At 48.0% G+C, this 20,256-nt stretch overlaps 1 protein-coding gene across 1 annotated transcript in view; it reads left to right on the top strand.

The window, feature by feature from the left end:
- The window catches only part of FGD5 (FYVE, RhoGEF and PH domain containing 5), a 109,577-nt gene that overhangs the window by 43,856 nt on the left and 45,465 nt on the right, over positions 1–20,256 (top strand). Inside the window, exons 3-5 of the mRNA XM_054595205.1 lie at positions 4,261–4,393; positions 19,867–19,925; positions 20,039–20,069. Of these exons, the coding sequence (XP_054451180.1) occupies positions 4,261–4,393; positions 19,867–19,925; positions 20,039–20,069 (223 nt within the window). The remainder of the gene's footprint in view (positions 1–4,260; positions 4,394–19,866; positions 19,926–20,038; positions 20,070–20,256) is intronic.

The following is a 20,256-nucleotide window of genomic DNA, read 5'->3' on the forward strand; positions in this document are numbered from 1 at the left end:
CATTTGGATAGAAGGTGTTAAGGAAACATTTCTGAGAGGTGTTTTCTCCACCTGTGTTTGAAGCTCAGCCTGATAGAAACTCTCAAGGGTCTGAAGAAGCAGCTCTGTTGACACTTGTGGTCTTAGAATCAGAATGTTTTGGTTTGCTTATTTAACTAATGGCTTCTATCCAAGATAATGTCTCTCACTATAACTTTCATCAAGTCTGCAAAGACATTGGCTGATACTTGCTCTTTTCTGTTGTGAAAGCATATTTTTAATGGCAATTTATCCTCATTTGTTGTGCTCGCAGTGAAATAAAAAAGCCAGAAATATCATCAGAGCAACTGAACCTTTGTCTCCTGACTTGTTTCAGGGATCCTTTGAGAAAACAGAAGTCACAGGAGGAAGGAAATTGAAAAGCATGGGCCACATTTCTAGCCAAAGCTGAGGTTGGATTAAGGATGGATAGTTGATGGGTCAGAGGCCACTGGGTTTATCTCTGTGAGGTCTGGGCATCTCCAATGGTGAGCAAGATCATTTGAGTTAAATGTTATAGCTTAATAATTATGTGGTCTATTTTAAAGTGTTAGAAGAACATACAATGTGAGTTCATGGGTATTATCATTTAGGATGAGACCAGAGTAATAGCACACATTAAAAATCAGTTGACTTTTAAGACAACAGTAGATAAATAATAGAATAGCTCTCTGCCGCTAAGGCTGACCTGATAATGAAGAGAGATGGTTTACATGATTTCACTCATTGCATCCCTCCAACAGCTCCATGAATTAGGCACCGCTGAAGCTTGGAAAGGTTAAGCATGGCCAATAGGTGGCTTAGCCAGAGTTTGAACCCAGTCTGACATGGGAACATGAGCTCTCATCTCTGTACTACACTGCCTCTTGAAAATAAAATAAAGTAACAGGACAAATAACAGAAACAAAACCCCCTTTGCTCGCAACCAGAAACCCCATCCCACATCTCAGCACACTGAAGGAACCTGAGTGGGCCTCTGTTTTCATGTCTATAAAATGGGACCAAGCATGGTGATAGGCCTCTCTAGAGGCAACATGTGTTGGCTTGGATTTGCCATGTGACCTTGACCCAACCCCTCCCCCTCCCTGGGGATTTGGCTTCCATTAGCTTTTTCCCCAGTGTCATCCACAGGTTAGCTCCGTGGAGTTGAAGCTTCTGCTTGGTTTAAGGCAGAGCCCCCAAGTTCCATGATGCTCCGCAGCATCTGATGTTGGACAGACTTCATGGCAACCATCAGTGCCCAAGGACACCCACCTTTCTGGGTCCCAAGCTGAGCAGAGGCTTGCCTGACAGGCTGAGCTGTTGGATTTTAATTCCAGCAGCACTGGAATATCCTTGACCATTTTAAGCAAGAGGGTGACACAATTAGGATAAGCTTTGACAAGGTCCCTCTGGCCACTGGGGGGAGAACAGATTGGATGGCAGCCAGGGTGGGATGGGAAAGAACAGGAAAGCAGCTGTTACAGATGTCCAGGCAACAGATGGCTTGGACCACAGAGGCTGCAATAGAGATGCAATCAGAGGTGAGAGATACTTAAAGGTAAATCTGGGAGGGGTTTAATGCTTAAGTAGTGGCTGGCTATGCAAGGAGATGCTCAGATTTCTGGCTTGCTGCTTTCAAGGATGGTGACACCATCACCCTGTGGGAGACTTGGCTGGGAATCCTTCCCTTCTTTATAGCACATTCTAAGAAGGGCCTGACATGTACTTCCTTTCCCTTGATGAGGAGAAGTAATGGTCCAGGGGCACAGTTAACTGCCCCATCCCTCACCATTACTGGTTATCCTCCACAGGGTGCCATGGGCTCTTGCTGGGGCCTAACGCAGTCATTTCTTGTAGGCTGAAAGCAGGTTCAACTCCCTGTCTGCTGGACACATGGCTGCAAATTGATGCAGGCAGCTCCGGAGGGAGGGGAGCTAGGGCTCATTGAGACCAGTTCATTCAGTCACTTTCCTGAACATGGTTCTGAGCTTGCTGAGCAAGTGCAGTGTGCCTGACCTTTAGGCTGGGGACAGCTCCTTAGTGGAGGGAACTGGTGGCCTCGGACAGTGAAGGAGGTTAGGGTGGTCCCGGGAGGGCTGTTATGCCTTTGTACACCTTGCTGACATATAGCAGGTTGCAAAATATGTTGTTTGCTCTCATAGTTTGAATGAAGCAGCCAATACATTTTTGAAAAGGAAGAAAAAACAGGTCTGACCAGCAGAGTAGCCAGTTGGATAGTAAAATAGATCTTGGCTCAGCTTAGGGTTCAGGGTCAAGGCCCAGTTTTGGCCTCTGCACACAAGTGCACAGCTGCAGTACCCCTTACACATGCATTATGTCAGCAGACACCCAGGCAGGGACAGGCCCCACCATCACAGGCCACCTTGTCCTTGACCTGTCTGGCCTCATGGACCCTTCGTGGACTAGGGGATGCTCAACCTGCTCTTGTCTCTTGGGCTACAGGCTGTTGTGGAGATAGGTATCCATGATCCTGTCTCCTACAATAGTTGAGAAAGAGCTCCAGGATGGCACTTGGTTCAGATGTAGCCTGAAGCTGTTCCTTCTTTTCTGATGTCCCCTCCCTCAGCCATGCCTGGAGCAGGACCTGAGGCAAAAGCAGTTCTCCTGCCTGCATAAGGCCTGGGCTAGAGTTGGCCCAGCCAATCCAGCAAGTGGATGCTCCCTTCTCTCCTCCCATCCATCCACCCATCATCCATCCATCCATCAATTCATCCATCAGCCATCATTCCATTTCTCATGCTGGCATTACCAGGGGGCAGGAATAAGTATGTGATAAACATTTAATAAGACCAGATGCCCGGATTTTGAGGATAAAGAGAAGTTTTGTGAGAAGTCTGGGACCACATTGCCAAAGGCAGGAGGGAGCCATTGAAGGTTTTCGAACAGGAGAAGGACGTGACCCAGTCTCTACTGTAGAACAATCAGTCTGCTGTGTGGAGTGGGGGGCCAGGAACAGGGATCAGGGCAAGGAGGCTATTAGGGGGCCAGAGCCTTCCCTGTGGGGATGATTTAGAAGTAGGAGAAAGGAGCATTCTTCTGCTCCAATTTGGTCTGTGTCACACACCAAGCTCTTTGCTGCCTCAGTCCCTTTCAATATGCTGCTTTCTCTACCTGAAACACTTGCCCTGCTCCCACAGAGCTGACTCCTTCTTGCCTTGGGCTTAAACTCAGAGAAGTCCTCCCTGATCTGTCTGAACACTTTGCCTTTGTTATTCTCTACAAAAGCACCTCTTTCCTATCCTTTACTTAACACAGTTTATGAGGACAGGGACTGTATCTGCTTTAGTCACTTGTGTTTTACTGGCTCTCTAGCTTTGTGCTTGACATAAAGCAGGCAGTCAATAAATATCTATTGAATGCATATATGAATTAATTAATTAATGAAATTCCTGCATAATAGTCATAGTACTATAGATTTGAGATTGTTATCACACCTGTAGATTTGACCCTTGAACAGTGCAGGTTTGAACCACACTCAAACACATTTGTTCAAGGGTCAAGTGAATTCTCTTTCCACAGTTGGGAATCCATGTGTGCAGAGGGTCATCTTAAGTTATATGCGGATTTTCAACTGCACTAGTGATTGGTGCTCCTAACTCTATGTCATTCAAGGGTCAACTGTATATGCCTTATAAGCATTGATCCTCATAGTACCTGCCAAGAAAGTGAGATGGAAATTATCCCCAGGTAGCCTAGATAGAAACTGACACCCTGAGTTATGTTTTGTCCATGATCTAGTTGATGGCAAAGCTGATGATTAGGGACTGGCATGTACATCCCAGACTCTGTCTACCACATCGTTACATTTCCTCTTCAGGCCCAGAGGACATGGCCACCTTGTGGACTGACCCTGCTGCCTGACAGACAGTCTAGATCACCAGGTCAATCAGATTGCATATCTCTTGTCCTCATAATAATTATCTGTACCTTCCTTTAGCATCACAGCCTGCCTGAATCTAACAGGGAGAAGGGCCTGTCTTACACAGCATGTGTAAAGGCACTGAGGCAGAACGTGGCATGTTCAAGGAACTAAAAGCAGGCCAGCATGGCTGGAGTGGGGGCAGGTAGGGAGGTTTGCGTCTGGGTCTTGCTCACTTCTGGGTCCCCACGGAGGACACAGAGCTCTGCACACAGAGCACTTGTTAATGGCTCATGGCACTAATCGGGCCCCTGGCCTATACACTTTGTCTTTGCTGGACACGGAGCTCTAACTGCCTCTCTCCTCTGCTCTAACCCCAGTGCCTACACAGAGCCCTACAAAGTCTGTCCCATCTTGGCAGCAACCCCCAAGGAGGACCTCACATCGGATGAAGAGCAGGGAAGCTCGGAGGAAGAGGACAGTGCTCCAAAAGATCCCAGCCTCACCCACAAGGTAGGGTGCTCCACCCAGGGCAAGGGGCCAGTGGACTGTGCAGGGTCAGAGATGTGAAGGTGGAGAGAAGATGACAAAGGTCCTGCTCCATCCCTCTTGATGTGGAGGGGGCTGTTGGCAAACAGTGGCCCCAAGCGGGATACAGAGGCTGAGTCACTGAGTCACAGAGCAGCTGGGGCTGCAGCATTAGGACATACAACAGACAGCTGGGGTCCTGTGTGGGTGATACAAGGGCGGCCGCTCCTGCTGATAGCCTCTTGGGTCTGAGGAAGTGTGGGCCTCCCAGAGCCTTTGTGGATGAAGTGAAATCGAGTGTCCTGATTTGAATCAAGACAGATCTGGAGTCTAATGACCTGGGCCCCTGGGCCTCCGTTTCCTCGTGTATGAAGTGGGAAGCGTGAGGGTGAGATGAGTTAAAGGATCTGAATGGGTTTTCTTAACTGATACAGAGTTCTAGAATGAAAGTTGGTTTCTCCATACCCTGCAGTGATGCAGTAGGGGGTGGGGCAGAGAGAAGGGCTGCTAGCCCTTTGTCTGGAAGCAGATAGTGACTTGGACCCAAGTTGCAGTAGAGACCCAGACCTTCTTATGCAGTTGTCCCACAGTACCCATGGGGGATTGGTTCTAGAACCCCCACAGATACCGAAATCCACAGATGCTCAAGTTTTTTATACAACCTGTCTTTGCATAGAGGCTACAGCAGGATATGCCTACCCATCACTTCATTTGTGTGAACTTGGCATAGTGCTCAGAGTGTGGCAAATTCAAGTTTTGCTTTTTGGAACTTTCTGTGATATTTTTCAAATATTTTTGATCCGCATTTGTTTGAATCCACCGTATGTGTGCTCACTATTGGGTGCTCACGGTCATGATGCCGTTCCTTCCACACTCCGCTTCTGGGAGCCAAGAACTGCTTCCCATGTTTCACATTTGCAGAAACAGAGAGGCAAAGAACTTGTCCAGGATCACACTGCTGCCATTCAGCGTTACTCAGGGAACACCCCAGAGCGATGAGGGCCAGGAACTGAGACCACAGGGGTCACCCCTGCTACAGGGGGCAGGCTAGGAAGGGTCAGCTGCTTGAAATTCTCTCCACCCCACCTTCCGGGCCCCACTCCCCTCTGCCTGTGAGGGGTAGCTGGGGAGACAGGGGAGCACTGCCTGCTATGTGACAGACCTCCTTCAGGCACCTTGTCCTGTGCCTGTGCCCCACACTTTGCCGTCTTCTTCCGATCCTAGGATAGGTGTGTCACATTGGTGAAAGACCATGCGTGTGGAAGCACTCAGCAGGAGTGCCTGGCCCTTACCAAGCATTTTATAAATGGTTATGTCTTTCATTTTGTTTTTATACCCTTGATTTCCTTTAAAATTCATTTAAAATTCATTTCTCTCTCCATACAGTGTATTTATAATGTTGCCTAGCCAGTGCTCTGGGACGCCCGGAAGGGGGCTTTCCTGCCCACTCATCCCCTTCTCCTTTCTCTCTTGTCCCTCCTTCTCCCTCTCCAGAAGGAGCGAGTGCTCCGCTGGCACTAAATGCTTCCTCATTTGTTATCTCTTTCCCTCCTTACAACAATTTCAGTGTCAGCGCCATCATCCCCATTTTATAGTTGAGGACACAGAGGTTCAGAGAGGTTAAGTGATTTGCCCAGAACCACACTACTTGTGATTGAAGGGGTCAGGACTCAAAACCAGGTCTGGCTGGCTGCAAGCCCAGTGTTTGCTTTTCACTGTCGTCCTGGGGCCTCCTTTTACCTCTTCACTCCTCCCTGTCTCCCAGGAAGAACTACTGGCTGTTTGGGAAGAGGGGACGGGGACCTTGAGTTAGCAGGCCGTACCCATTTAGACATGGATTTACCTATCCTAGGCATCCCTGGGGTCATGGAACTTGGGAGCACAGGTAGCTGTCATCAGGAACGTGGTTTGAATTTGAAGCCTGAATCGGATCTGGTGGCCAGGCCTGGAAGAGTTGAAGGGCTGGCTGATGGAGCAGTGGGGCCTCCCCTGTGTGACTTTCTGTGCCTCAAGCTCCCCCGCCTCCTGTTGGCTTCCCACCACAGTCACCGAGTTCTCTGTTAAACCTTCTTCTGGAATCACCTGCATCTCCTCCTCCAGCTGTGTTACCACTGGCTGGCCGCTTTCCATCTGCCTGCCTCTTCTGGGCTGTGGGAGGGTTGAATAAGAACACAGATGGGAAAGTGCCAGCCATACAGTAGGGGCATAATAACTGTCTGTTGTTTCTGAGTCTAGCAGGCAGATGGGTAGTGGGAGAAGAGAGGGTCTGGCCCATCCAGGATCATGGAGACCTGAGGTCCTAGGGCCCTGGACCCTAGTGGTCAGCTTCCCAGCCTTCTGGTCTCCAGGTTGCTTCTTGGATACTCTCAGGAATAAGGAGCTTGCAAGCAGCAGGGTAGCCTAGAGAATAAGAGGCTCCCACCCAGCTTTGCCACTTGCTAGACGAGTGTTTTGAGCAACTTCTTAACCACTCTGTTTCTCCATTTCCTCATCTACAAAATCTGGAAAACAACCATAGTACCTGCTTCAGAATACTTATGAGAGTAAATAATTCTGTGGGGATTTAGAACAATGCCCAAGACACAAGAAAAGAACATACAAAGGTCAGAGCTTTCGGGTGGGACTATGAGCCAGGACAGGGAAGCAACCTGCCTCAGGTCAAGCAGGGCTGCCTCAGACAGGGGCCTCTTACACATCCTGCTGGGGCCAGAGCCAGTGCGGCCAGCCAGGTGTGGGGCCTCCATAGGGAGCCAGGGCCGGGGACAGGAGCATCCTGTCATTCTGAGCACGGACAGAGAAGGAAGGGTCTTTGAACTACCCACAGTAGGTCAGTTCACTCTTGGGAGCCCAGCGTTCTTATCTACCGAGTGGAGCTGAGCAACTCTAGCCTGCCAACCGCATATCCTTCTTTGTGAGGCTTCCATCAAGTACCAAAGTTGAAATCACCTTTAAAAATTATGTTTTCATTACAGGAGGCTTGTTCTGCTAGATATTCCCCATAGCATATGAAATCATTGTAGGTGAAGGTGAAAGTCCCCTGGAACACCCCTTCCCAGTCCCTGTGCCCTCACAGAGGTCACTGTGATACAGTTTGAGGTGAATCCTTCCAGAACTTGCCCTCTGTATTCACCTACATATTTCATTATGAGTGGAAAATGGCTGGTATTGTTTGTGGAGTTATTTTTCCATAAATTACATCAAACTGTTAGAAACATGGAGTAACTTGGCTCGGTTCATTCACAAAATTCTTAGAGATTTTCTCATGTTGGTGTATAGTGCTCTTAATTTTTTAGAGCTGCAAAAAATTAATTTTTAGTACTATTTCATTTTATGGATATGCTACGGTTTATTTCTCCATCCCTCTGCGTGGAGACCTTTACAATGTTTCTCACGTGTTTGCATCGCCAACAGCACTGCAGTGCACTGCTCAGGCACCTCCTTAGACACAGGTCCAAGGTCTTCTCTAGGGTAAACCCCAGAAGGGAATCAGTGGATCAGAGAGCAGTCTTTGTACCTACTGCTAACTTGATGCTTGGGAGGCTATTCCCAGAGCACTCCCTGGCTCCCCTCAGTGTGGATGAGTTCCCAAGTTGCTGGGCCTCAGGGCAGGTATAAAGGGAGATTTCCAGAGTAGGCAACCTATCCCGGCTCCTTTTTGCTATAGGAGTTCGGTGGGGTGGAAGGAGCATTCACTCCTGATTCTTTGTTTTCCACGGTATCTGACAATTCTATTCCTCCAAAAGACAAAGACCTCTCCTTTCTGTGCTTACATCACATCTTGGGGGAAATGGGAGCCAGATTTCCATCTCCAATCCCTCACAAGAACAGGCCTAGAGAAGGTGTGAGAGATCGGTAGGATTGCCATCTCCCAGGAGTCAGGTTGGGGAGAGGTATGAGCCTTGCACCTCTTACAGTTTGATATGGTTTATGTAAAAATAAAGAGTGGTGAGACCCACTCTTCCTAGATGTTTTGGCGTGACCAAGTCAGGAGGGAAGAGGTTTTGGAGCAGAATAGGAAGCTGAACCCAGCTGGTCCACCCACGTGTGACCTCTCCCTCTGTCCCACTCATAGGCATACAAAGGGTGTGGGCTGAAGGAAGGAGGGGGCAAGAAAGGAAAAATGAGAAGGAATTAAAAATAGATCTAGCTGTGAAAGGAGACATTCAAAGGCTGGCTGGCCTGTCACTCCTCCCTGACAATGAGCCCAGTTCTCAGACTAACGGGTATTTTCAAGCTAAATACCAGCTCCCCTGAGACCAGCCAGCGTTGGTGGCCGCTCCCTCACCTGAGACCCAGCGTCATCAAGTTTCCCTGACGAGTCCACCCCTGACCCCAGACAGAAGTTAGTACCCTGCCTTCTGGAACAGACCTTCCTGCCATCACGCCCTCCCTGTCTCCCCATTTATGCAAGTCGTATCCTCCCTGGCTACACCCAAGGTCAGTCGGCCTAGCCTCGGCCTCCTTGCTGACCTCATTCCCCTAGGCCTTGCACCTTTGGCCTCACCCTGACCATCTGCCTAGGTTAAAGGGTCCTCTTGAATTCTGGCTATTTCCACTGGGCCAGCCTCCAGCCTGGCTTAGGTGTCACCATGTGCTTTCACCATGCCACAGACCTGCACACTGGTCCCACTGCAAATGCTACTTCCCATTGTCCCCAGGGAGACCATTCTAGACTTGCAGCAGCTTCCTCAGGCCACAGCCTGTTCTCCTTCCCAGAAAACAACCTTGTCCCTAGTCAAACGTGAATTTTGTCCCATCTGCATCTCTCCTCACTGTATCCTCACTGAGTTTCTCCCTGTTCCTCCTCTTCTTCAACAGAAATGTATTTACTAAGTACTCACTGAGTACCTACTATGTGCCAAGCACCCTTCTAGGGGCTCAACATGCAGCAGCCACAGGTCCACCAGGTGCCTCCCTGCCCTGGTGGCATTTATATCCTAGACAAAAAGAGGAACAGTCAGCCAGAGAACTCCAGAGGTGGCATAGGTGGTGAAAGTGCTGTAACGAGCAGCCGGACGAAACACGTCATCCCCGTGGAGGCAGAGCACCAGCGGCGAGGATGGGGGGCACTCAGACAGGGAAGCCAGAGGCCTTTTTTTTCCATTTAAAAAAATTATGTTAAAATTCACATAATGTAAAATCCACCATCTTAACCATTTTTAAGTGTAGAGTTCAGTGGCATTAAATACATTCGCATTGTTGTGCAACCATCCCCCCCAATCACCTCCAAGACTCTTTCGTCTTCCCACACTGGAACGGTGTGCCCAGTAAACAGTGACTCCCCATCCTCCCTCCCCCAGCCCCTGGCAGCCACCGTCCTACTTTCCTCCCGACTGCTCTAGGGACCTCATACAAGTGGAACCATACAGTATTTATCCTTTGTGACTAGCTTATTTTACTGATCATAATGTCTTCAAGGTTCATCCATAGTGTAGCATATGTCAGAATTTTTTTTTCCTTTTAAAGGCTGAATAATGTCCCACTGCATGTGTAGACCACATTTTGTTTAGCCATTCATCAGTTGATGGACACTTCAGTTGCTTCCCCATCTTGGCTATTGTGAATAGTGTTGCTATGAACACATGTATACAGATACCTCTTTGAGACCTTGCTTTTGGTTCTTTGGGGTATATACCCAGAAGTGGAATTACTGAATCGAAAAGTAATTCTATATTTGATTTTTTTTTTTTTTTGAGAAACCACCATACTGACTTCCACAGCGGCTGGCTACACCATTTTACATTCCCACCAACGATGCACAGGGGCTCTAATTTCTAAGGGAATGCCTTCTTGATGAAGAGGAAACATTTGAGCAGCAAGCTGAATAGTGTGAGGGAGAAGACAATGGAGAGACCTAGGGACAGAGTGTGCCAGGTGGAGGACAGCAGTGCAAAGGTGGGCTAGTGGGAATGACCTTTGTGAGGACTTCCCTCAGCCCAAAAACGTACTCAAATCTTCCCTATGCTTCTACTTCCCTTTTTAAAAAGATTCTTTTTTTATTTTTTTTATTTTTAGAGAGAGAGAGGTAGACAGGGAGAGAAACATTGATTGGTTTTCTCTTGTACTTGCCCTGACTGGGGATCGAACCCACAACCCAAACATGTGCCCTAACTGGGAATCCAACTGGTGACCTTCCGCTTTGCCCAACCAAGTGAGCCACACCAGTCAGGGCCCACCTCCCTCACTTTTGTCATTTGCTCTGCATGACCTTTCCTGACCTCCACAAGCCAAGCCCTCTCCATGCTGTCTACCTCAGATCCTGTCCTACTCAGACCCCAAGCCTCAGCTCAGTGGCCTCCCCTCTTTGGCTTCTCAGACTCCTGCCTCTCCTGGTTCTCTCCCTGCTTCTTTGACATCCTGCCCTTGCGTATGCCTCTGCATGAGGTATTTATTTCCCAAGTCCTGAGCTCCAGACCTGCCTCTTATTTTGTGTCCATTGCTCAGACCGTTCCAGGCCAGCAGCCAGCCCTACTTGGATGGCATTCCCAGAGCTGACCCTCTGGCCTGAGCCCTCTGTGCAGCCCCATATTTGTCTTCCAGTTGCTCATCTGGGCCCTTCTTGGAAGCCCTGCAGACTCCTCAGACTCTACAGATCCCAAGCTGAACTTGCCCTTTTCCCATTCCACCCCAGCCTGCTTCTCCTCTTGTGTTTGCTCTCTGGTTGTTGGCACCAGCCACTTCATCTCCTGTTGCCATGTGTTAATCATGGATCAGATGAAATTCAAAAAATGTGTGGGCCTTCAGCCAGACATCATGAAGGATATAAAGATGAGTTCTGTCTGTTCTTTAAGTGTACCTCAGGGCCTTTGCACTGCAGTGTCTGCCACTTGAAGCACTCTTCCTGCTTTTCGCACCGCTGACTATAGGTCTTAAGTTAATGTCACCTCCTCAGGGGGCCCTACCCTGCTCGCGTGCTATGTTTGGCAGTGGCATTTCTCTTTACTTGCTTCTTTATACTTGCCCCAAGTTGTGCTTATGTTCTTTATTTTTCTGCGTATGACTTGGCTTTTCCTGTCAGAAAAGCTCTGAGAAGGGCAAGAACCATGCTTACCCTGTTCACAGTTGTAGCCTTACCGCCTGGTACATAACATAGTATTCAGTGAATATCTTTGAATAAACTAATAAAGAAATTAATACATTAGACTCAGCTTCTCCATTTAAGTAAGGAAAACTAACTTAGATGCATGACAGTTTAATAAAAGGAAAACGCTTGTTTGGTTCTCTGTGGCTTACTTGGTACAGCAAGGGGCCAAGCTGGGTGCCCACGCTGCTTCTCACCGGCTGCCCAGTAACCATGCAGAGAGTGGGTGCAGCGTTCAGTAACACAGAGAGATGCTTTAAGGCAGCGTGCATGGAAAAGGATGAGGGATGCAGACTCTCGGGACAAAGGGATGGCAAAGAATAGGGGCTCCAGGGTCTGGGCGGCATCCTGGGTGCTCACATGTCTCACACACCTCATTCAGGGTCCTGCAGGGCTTGGGGGCACTTCAGGAGCTGAAGGGCTGGATATGGGGACAGTGAGAATGCCCTAACCCTGAGAGATCTTGTTCTGGGGCTGATTTTCCTCTCTGCGACAGTGTCCCTTCCCCAGTTGTTTGAGATTTGGGTCCCAAAGCCATACTCACGCTCGCTTTCTCCTTCCTGACTTCGTGTCAGTCATTGTGTATGGGTATACCTAGAATGCAGCCCTGCTGCTGAACACTCACCATATGAGCCACATACTGGCCTTTCCCTGCTGTCACACAGTGAGAACTTGCCAATCACAATCACAGTCACACTAGGATTCTAGAAGGTGAGAGAACTAACAGGGGCATTTACAGATCACTTTGTTTTGTTTTGTTTTTTACTGTGGTAAGAACACTTAACATGAGGTCTACCCTCTTCATGTCCATTGCTGGATGAATGGATAAATAAAATGTGGTGTGTATATATAGAGTGGAATATTATTAAGCCTTAAAAAGGAATGGGCCTGGGCTGGGTAGGTAGTTGGATAGAACATTGTTCTGATATGCCAAGATTGTGGGTTCAATCCCCAAGCAGGGCACATACAAAAATCAAGCAATGCCTGGTCGGTGTGTCTCAGTTGCTTGGAGCGTTGTTTCTTAGACCAAAAGGTCGTGGGTTCGATCCCCAATCAGATGAGAAGGCAACCAATTGATGTTTCTCACATTGATGTTTCTCTCTCTCTTTCTCTCCCAACCCCTTTCCTCTCCCTTCTCTCTCTAAAAGCAATGAAAAAGTGTCCCCTGGTGAGGATAAAAAAATTTTTTAAAAGAATCAACCACTGAATGGACAACTAAGTGAAACAAATTGATGTTTCTCTCACACGCGCTCTCTCTCTCCTCCCCCTCCCCAAATCAATTTTTTTTTAATGGAAGGGAATCCTATCACATGGATGAACCTGGACACATTATGCTAAGTGAAGTAAGCCAGTCACAGGACAGATAGTTCATGATTCCACCTACATAAAGAATCTAAAACAATCAAATTCTTAGAAGCAGAGAGTAAATGGTGTTTGCCAGGAGCTGGGGGGAGAGGGAAATTGGGAGTTGCTATTTAATGGGTATAAAGTCTCAGTTATGCCGGAGATTGCTTTGACTTACAGGAAGGAAAACTAAAGCTCGTAGAGAGGCCGTCTCTTGCTCAGGGTTATTTGGCAGGTCATAGGCAAAGTCAGGAGTAGAAATCAGGTTTCCTGTTGCCTCATTTAGGGCGTTCCAAGATAACTTGATGCTTCTACAAACGCATTACACACTACAGCCAGAATCAAAGATTTTTTTCCAAAATTAAGTTTTTTAAAGTATCTGGGCCAAACCCAGACTCACACCAGCCTATAACTAGAATAATACAGGTATCAGCATGAACCAGAAGCTGACCTCTTGATTGGGGGAGTCTGTTTGGTCCCTCTTCTCCCGCCTTGTCCTTGCAAGTATTGCCTCCTCTTCTCCATCCTCATCCCTGCCCCTGTGGGAGCACAGGTGACAGCGAGGATAAAAATGAGCCACCTCTCCCTGAGCTCCTGTCTGCATTATCCAGCCCTTGAAGGCTGTGCTGGAAATCACAGTCTGAATTCCAAAGCGGAAGGACCACGTCCCTGATAGTGGTGCCCAGAGGAATGTTGGAGACGGCATTCTCCTGGAGCCTGGTGCCGCCTCTTCGGGCTTCCTGGCACTCTCCCTTTTCCAGATGTGACCTCAGAGCCTTCCAGCATGCCCTTCACTGGGAACCTGAAAACAATGAAGACTGGCAACACTCCCCCAGGGCCTGAAACAGCCTGTGATTCTTTTTTTCCGATAGGCTGCGAGGCCAAGGAGGCAGATAGATAGGGAACATGGGGTGCCTGCCTAGGCACCTGCCCCACCTCAGGTTTCGTATGTGACCTAGAGACACTTACTGAATCTGGAGGTGATTCGAGGCACAGGAACCTGCATGAGCAAAAAATGCTCAAAGGTACGGAAATATAGGCTGATCTTAGGAATAAAATTGGGTTCCCTAGGGCATGGAGGAATGTAGGAGAGGAGCCTAGAAAGGGTCTTCAGGCTAAGTCATAGGCAAAGAGCAGGACTTATTTGTGCCTCAGTGTCCTCATCTATAAAATAGAGACAATAATAATAGTACCTGCCCCATAGGGTGTTGAGAGGGTTCAATAAGATAATACATGTAAGAAGTTTAGAGCCGTACTTAGCACATACTAAGTGTTCAATAAGTGCTAGCTATTATATTATTAAGTAGGTATTATTATTATCGCTATTTTATAGATGGGGCTCACAGAAGAGAAATAACTTGTACAAGGATATAAGTAGAGGAAAGGGTAGAGCCCAGGATTTGAAACCAAGTCTTCTGACCCCAGAACATGGGCTCTCAGCATAATGTAAATGACACTTCTTTCTGTTATCTAGTGCTGGGGAGCCACAGGAGTAATTGCAGCTGCAGGTGATGGCAGAGGTGACCACCATGGCAGAGGATGGCTTGAAGTGCGTAAAAGACTGGAGCTCTAATGAGCTAAGTGACAGGTTCAGCAGAGGGTATAAGGAGCTTAGGTCCAAGATGGGGCCTGGGAAGCCAATCACTTTAGAGGCAGGGCAGTTCTGAGTGCGGACAAGCCCAGGGTGGATTGAGCAGATGTAGGTGCAGGTGAAAGTTGTCCAAGAAGGAAGCCTCAAGGACACAGAGGCTGAGAGTCACAGCACAGAGATTGGCATTCCCAGGTGACCTTAGGTGAAGAGGACAGCTGTGAACTGGGGAGGGGGAACTGAGCCAGGCACCAAGCTGTCAGGATGGGAGGCTTTGCAAAGACCTAGCAGAGATGAGGGTGAAAAGAGAGGTGGCTGTTTAAATGCAGAGCAGGTATAAAGCCAGGGGGCTGCCCACAAGGTTAGAGGTGACAAATGAGGCGCTTTAAGCATGGCTTCTTCCTCTTCTGCAGGACAGGACGTTGTGGAGAAAGATCGTGGAGCCTCTGGACATGCTTGGGGTCATCCTGAGGGCCAGGCCATAAAGCCTGGGGTTCACTGGCCTGCTTCTCACAACAGTTATTGTTGTTATTGCAGTACAGTGACAGTGATGCCTTACTTCTCCCATCGCTGTTCACCAAGAATGAACAGCTTTTCCATCCATCATCCTTATATGATCTTTGGGGAAACCTCTGAACCAGCAGCTCTCAAAACCTTTTGGTCTCAGACCTCTTAAAAATTATTGAGAACCTCAAAGAGTTTTTATTTCTAGGAGTTATATCTATCAATGTTTACCACATGAGGAAGTCACACTGTCTTTTAATTTACTTTCAAATAACAATAAACCCATTACACGTTAATATAAATAGCATTTTTAATGAAAAATAACTTTTTAAAAAATTAATGAGAAGAGTGACATTAGTTTTGCATATTTACAAATATTGATAATGCGGGGTTTAGTAATAAAGACAGCTGGATTCTCCTAGCTGCTTCTGCATTCAAACTGTTGGAACTGTTGTTTTGGCCCACACAGATACATAGTTGGAAAAGGGAGGTGGAACCCCAGAGGTTGTGGGATCACACTTTGTGAACTGCTCTTCTAGAAGGAGGCTACATGTACCCATTTTATAGCTGGACAAACTGAGGCACAGAGCTAGAGATCAGGACTCCCAGCTCTTTCTGTGACCCACTGTTTAACCTCGAAGATCCCTAAAGGAGGACTGTTCCTCCCGACCTGACCTGGTCCCAGAATAGCCAGCGGTGACCAGGCTGGTTTGCATGGGGCCTGGGGCGGAAGTGCAGGACTAGGCAGCCCTGGGGAACAGAGGTGACCAGCTGCTTCAGCCTCAGGCAGAGGGGCCAGCAGCCATCTGATGTAACACCCACAGTGTCAGCCTGAGAAAGGCGATAGCCCTGGTACCCCAGCCCCCACGCTCCTGGGAGGAACCCTGTTCCCAGAAGTCTGTCCCTGGACACTGCCGTCAACCTCAGAGTTCATTTCCTGGTTAAACAAACATCTATATTATATGGCCCGGTTGGGCAACGCCCATAAGCAGCTTGTGAAGAGAGCCTTGGGCACATGGCCTGCCAGGCCTCCCTCTTGTCTGACTGGCAAAGACACATCCATCATCAGCAGAGTCACTAAAGCAGGACAGCCTGTATGTCCCACCCAGAGTCTGCCTGTCTGGCAGGAGGGGTGGCAGGGACGTGGAAAGTGGCCTGTGCCCCAACCCTATCAGAAGTCCAGCCCACAGCTTCAAGACGCTAACAATGGCAATGATGACAACTCCAAAGTTTGAGCAAGGGTTGAGCATTTCTATCTACCATCTCATGGACAGTGGAAATATGGACCTCCATCTTCCAGATGAGGAAACCGAGGTGTCTGAGAGGGGTTTACCCTTAGTCACATGACTGCTCATGGCCTGGCTGGGATGTGGATCCAGGTGTTCTGACCTTCAGCATAGTTCTTTCTTATGTATTATGGTAGGCACTGCCCAAGGGTAAGAATCAGAAAAGCAGAGTCCTGAGGACTAGCCTAGGCCCCTCCTGGAGTCAAGACTCCTGCTGCCGGCTTTAAAATGCAGGCAAAGAATAGGTGCTTCCCAGTTTGAAAGACCCACCATCATCTACAATGAACGGAGATGCCATTTACTGAGTGCTTACTATGTGCCAGGCACACTGCCAAGAGCTTGGATGTTGGAGCCAGACTGCCAGGATTTAAATCTTATCTCTGCTGCTTACTAGCAGGGACTTTGGGCAAAGGGTAGGACTTACCTGTACCTCAGTTTACTCATCTGTAAAATGGAGATAATAAGTGCCTACCTCATAGATTTTGGGGAAGATTCAGTGAGATAATATGTGTACCAAGTTTAGAGCCATACTTAGTACATACTAAGTGTTCAATAAATGCTACCTATTATATTATTAAGTAGATATTATTATCACTATCTGTGTTTTACAAATGGGGCTCAGAAAAGAGAAATAACTTGCCCAAGGGCGTAGGTATAGGAAGGGGTGGCATGCAGGATCTGAACCAGGCCTACTCAGCATCATGCTGGATGACAACGGAGGATTAAATCACCGGCTTCTGGCAGATTGGAAGTTGGAGGTCATCTTGTTTCTTGTCCTCAATCTAAAGGGGACAAACCTGAGGTTCAGATCTCCTGACTTCTGGCCTTTCCCTACAGAGTCATTCTCTTTATGGAAGTTTGACCACAGGGGTTCCTTAGCTGTTGAAACCTGTCCTGGCAGAATACATTTTCCATTGAGAGGGTTTTGTTCACAAAGCCTTTTCACACGTGGGGCTCTGAAGGAGGCCTTGCATGGGGAGGAGTGAGCTGCTCTTGTCCACAGAGCCCCATGCTAGCCCTGCAGATGCAGAAGGCAGACGGTGAGTCACCGTTCGGCGCCAGTGGGAGGGCTGAAGGCCAGGTGAGGCAGGGAGCCTCTGCAGGCCTCCCAGTTTTCCCTCCTGCTCCATGGATGCCATGACAGATGCAGCGAGATGCAGGAGGGGGACTGACTAACCGTGGGCACAGGGTCTGCATTATTGGGTGACTTCAGAGGGGCTGAATCTCCAGAAAACACTAAGAAGCTATTAGAGATGAACTAGCTGGGGAGGGAACTCATTTACTGAGCACCTACTATATGTCAGGCACTGTACCTCATTTTATCAGTTTTGTGCAAGGATAATATTAGGTAGTGTGATTGCTGTAAAGAAAAGTACGGCAAGATAAAGGGCTAGAGTAGTGGTTCTCAACAGAGGGTGAGACTTTTGCCCCTGGAGGACATGTAGCAATGTCTAGAGACATTTTGATTGTCACAACTAAGGGCTGCTACTGTCATCCAGGGGGTAGAAGCCATAGATGCTGTTAATGCATAGGACAGCCCCTGCAACGAAAGTTGTCTGGCCCAAAATGCCACTAAAGCCATGGTTAAGAAACCCTGGGGTTAAAGAATGACTGTGGGCGTTTTTTAGGTCAGGTGGTCACAGATGGCCTCACTGAGTGAGGATGGGGTGACATTTGAGCAGAGACCTGAAAAAGAAAGTAAGAATGAGAAGATCTGGAAAAGAACATCACAAGCATAGAGAACAGTGAGTGCAAAGGGCCTGAGTCAGGGACACATCATCAAAACAACCAGCGTATGAGGCCAGGCTGATTATTTTCCACCATATTTCAGATGAAAAAACTAAGGCTCAGAAGTAATGGTTTGCCAAATGTCACACAATTAAACAGTGCTGGGCCAGGATTTGAACTGGGATGTGCTTGATTCCAGAGCCCATTTGCTTTCCATTGCCTCAGCTACTACTGCCAGAGGAGTGGCTCAGCCTTCATTTTGCTACTGAGACCTTTTCCCCACTTGACCATGTAAATTATTTTTCTTATTCAATCCCTGCTACTATCATTTACTGGGTAGGAGCCATGTTTCTGAGTACTTGGTTCTGTTTCAGGCACCGCCTCAGTAACAAAAATAAGGATAACCACCATTACTGTGTGCCAGGCACTGTTCCAAGTATGAGGTAGCTATGTATCTCTCTCTCTCTCTCTCATCTATCTATCTATCGAGAGAGAGAAATGATAAGTTTCCTGATATCTATATGTAGATAGGTTTATAGATCTACAGATGGATTTCTATATATATATTTATAAACATATATGTGTATGTATGTATATCTATACTCGTTTAACCCTTACAATATGCATGTATGTTAGATATCATTATGCAGTTCTGTCCCTTTTACAAATAAGAAAATTGAGGCATAGAGAGGTTAAATGACTTGTTCGACTAGCAAAAAAGGCAGAGGCGGGATCTGAATCCAAACTGCCTAGTTCCTAAGTCCTCACTCGTAACTGCCACACCGTGCAGTTGCTCTCTCAGCAGGTAGTGAGTTTGTAGAGTAGATCATTCACTTGACCAATAACTCCTCAAGTTTGGTAATACACAGGAAGTGAATTTAAAGGTCACTTTGTTCACACATGAGGAAACTGAGGCCTGCTTCAGAAAGTGGTTTGTGCGGGTTTGCACTGGGAGGCAGTGGTAGAGCTGGAACGAGAAGCCAGAGGTCCCATCCGGTGCCCTCTGCTCCCCCCTGGGCCACCCTGCCCCCAGCCATGCCTGCACATTCCCAGCATCCACCATCTGTTCTGTCAGGCTTCCCATAGTGTTCTGGATCCCAGCCACCAGCCGTATCTGATATCTGGCAGGTTCGGGGCCATAGAGGAGAGGCCTGCTTGTGGCAGAAGGCCCAGCCATCTATCTGCCTCCACCCCTGCCATCCTTCCCTACAGGTGCAGAAGTTGGGGCTCAGATAGGTTACATAATTCATTTTCTGAGGTCAGCCAAGAGCCTTAATACTTCCAAAGTGGGTGATTCTCTCATTCATTCAGTCAAAAAAGGGAATCTGTGATGTGCTAGGCACCACTCATGCGGAGGTGAAGTTGATAGCCCATGGTCTCCCAGGGAGACGTAATTGGTGTCCTGAGAGAGGGATGCCCAGAAAGGACAGCTCCTCCAGCCAGTTCAGGGGGGAATCAGGACAGGGTCCTTGAGGGAGTGATAGATGCCATGGCTAAGTCTTAAAGGATAACTGGGAGTTAGCCAGGCAGACGCAGGGGAAGGGACACTGAGGGGACAGCATCTGCAAAAGCAAGAGATAGGAGAGAGCTCCCTACGCACAAGAATTACAGGTTGTTCAAAATCACAGTTAGGATAATGGCTACTTATTAAACACTTACTATGTGTCAAGCACTGTGCTGAGCATTAGCTCAAGAACCTTCTGAGTCAGATGCTATTAATACCGCTTCTACATATGAGGAAACTGAGGTGCAGCGAGGTTGAAGATCACGCAGGTAATGAATGCCAGGGACTAGCTGAAAAGTCCATGGAATTTGCCTTCCACAGTGTGGAGGTCCTTCTGTGAAGCTGATGCTTGTGGAGCTGGGGTCTCCCTCTGCTCCTCCCGTTGGTGCTGTCCTTTCCTGATGGCTCTGTTTCCTCCCACAGGTGGAAGGACAGTCCAGAGCTCATGTCATCGCACAGGAACTGCTCTCTTCAGAAAAAGCGTGAGTCCTCAAGCAGCTGCCTCTGGCCTTGAACTTGTTAACAGAGCATCACCCCTCCTCGGCTTATACAGGCTGAGAATTAATGCAAACTCAACCATTTTTCCCCTCTACAGATATGTGGAGATGCTCCAGCACTTACATCTGGTGAGTTAATCATTTTAACTGCCCAAGACTAATTGTCCTTTTACAAGGTGGTGATATAAGAGGCAGGAAAGCAATGAGCAGGCAGAGGTGATTTCCATGAACAGAGGCTTGGCAGCGGGCAAGTGTTCTCAGAGGCATTTCAGGGAAGTCTGTCTCCTAATTCACATGGTTCAGGGGTGGGAAGCAC

This window comes from Pteronotus mesoamericanus, unplaced genomic scaffold (assembly GCF_021234165.1).
Source record: "Pteronotus mesoamericanus isolate MK-2021 breed Mesoamerican mustached bat unplaced genomic scaffold, CSHL_Meso_final scaffold_54, whole genome shotgun sequence".
Lineage (NCBI taxonomy): Eukaryota > Metazoa > Chordata > Mammalia > Chiroptera > Mormoopidae > Pteronotus > Pteronotus mesoamericanus.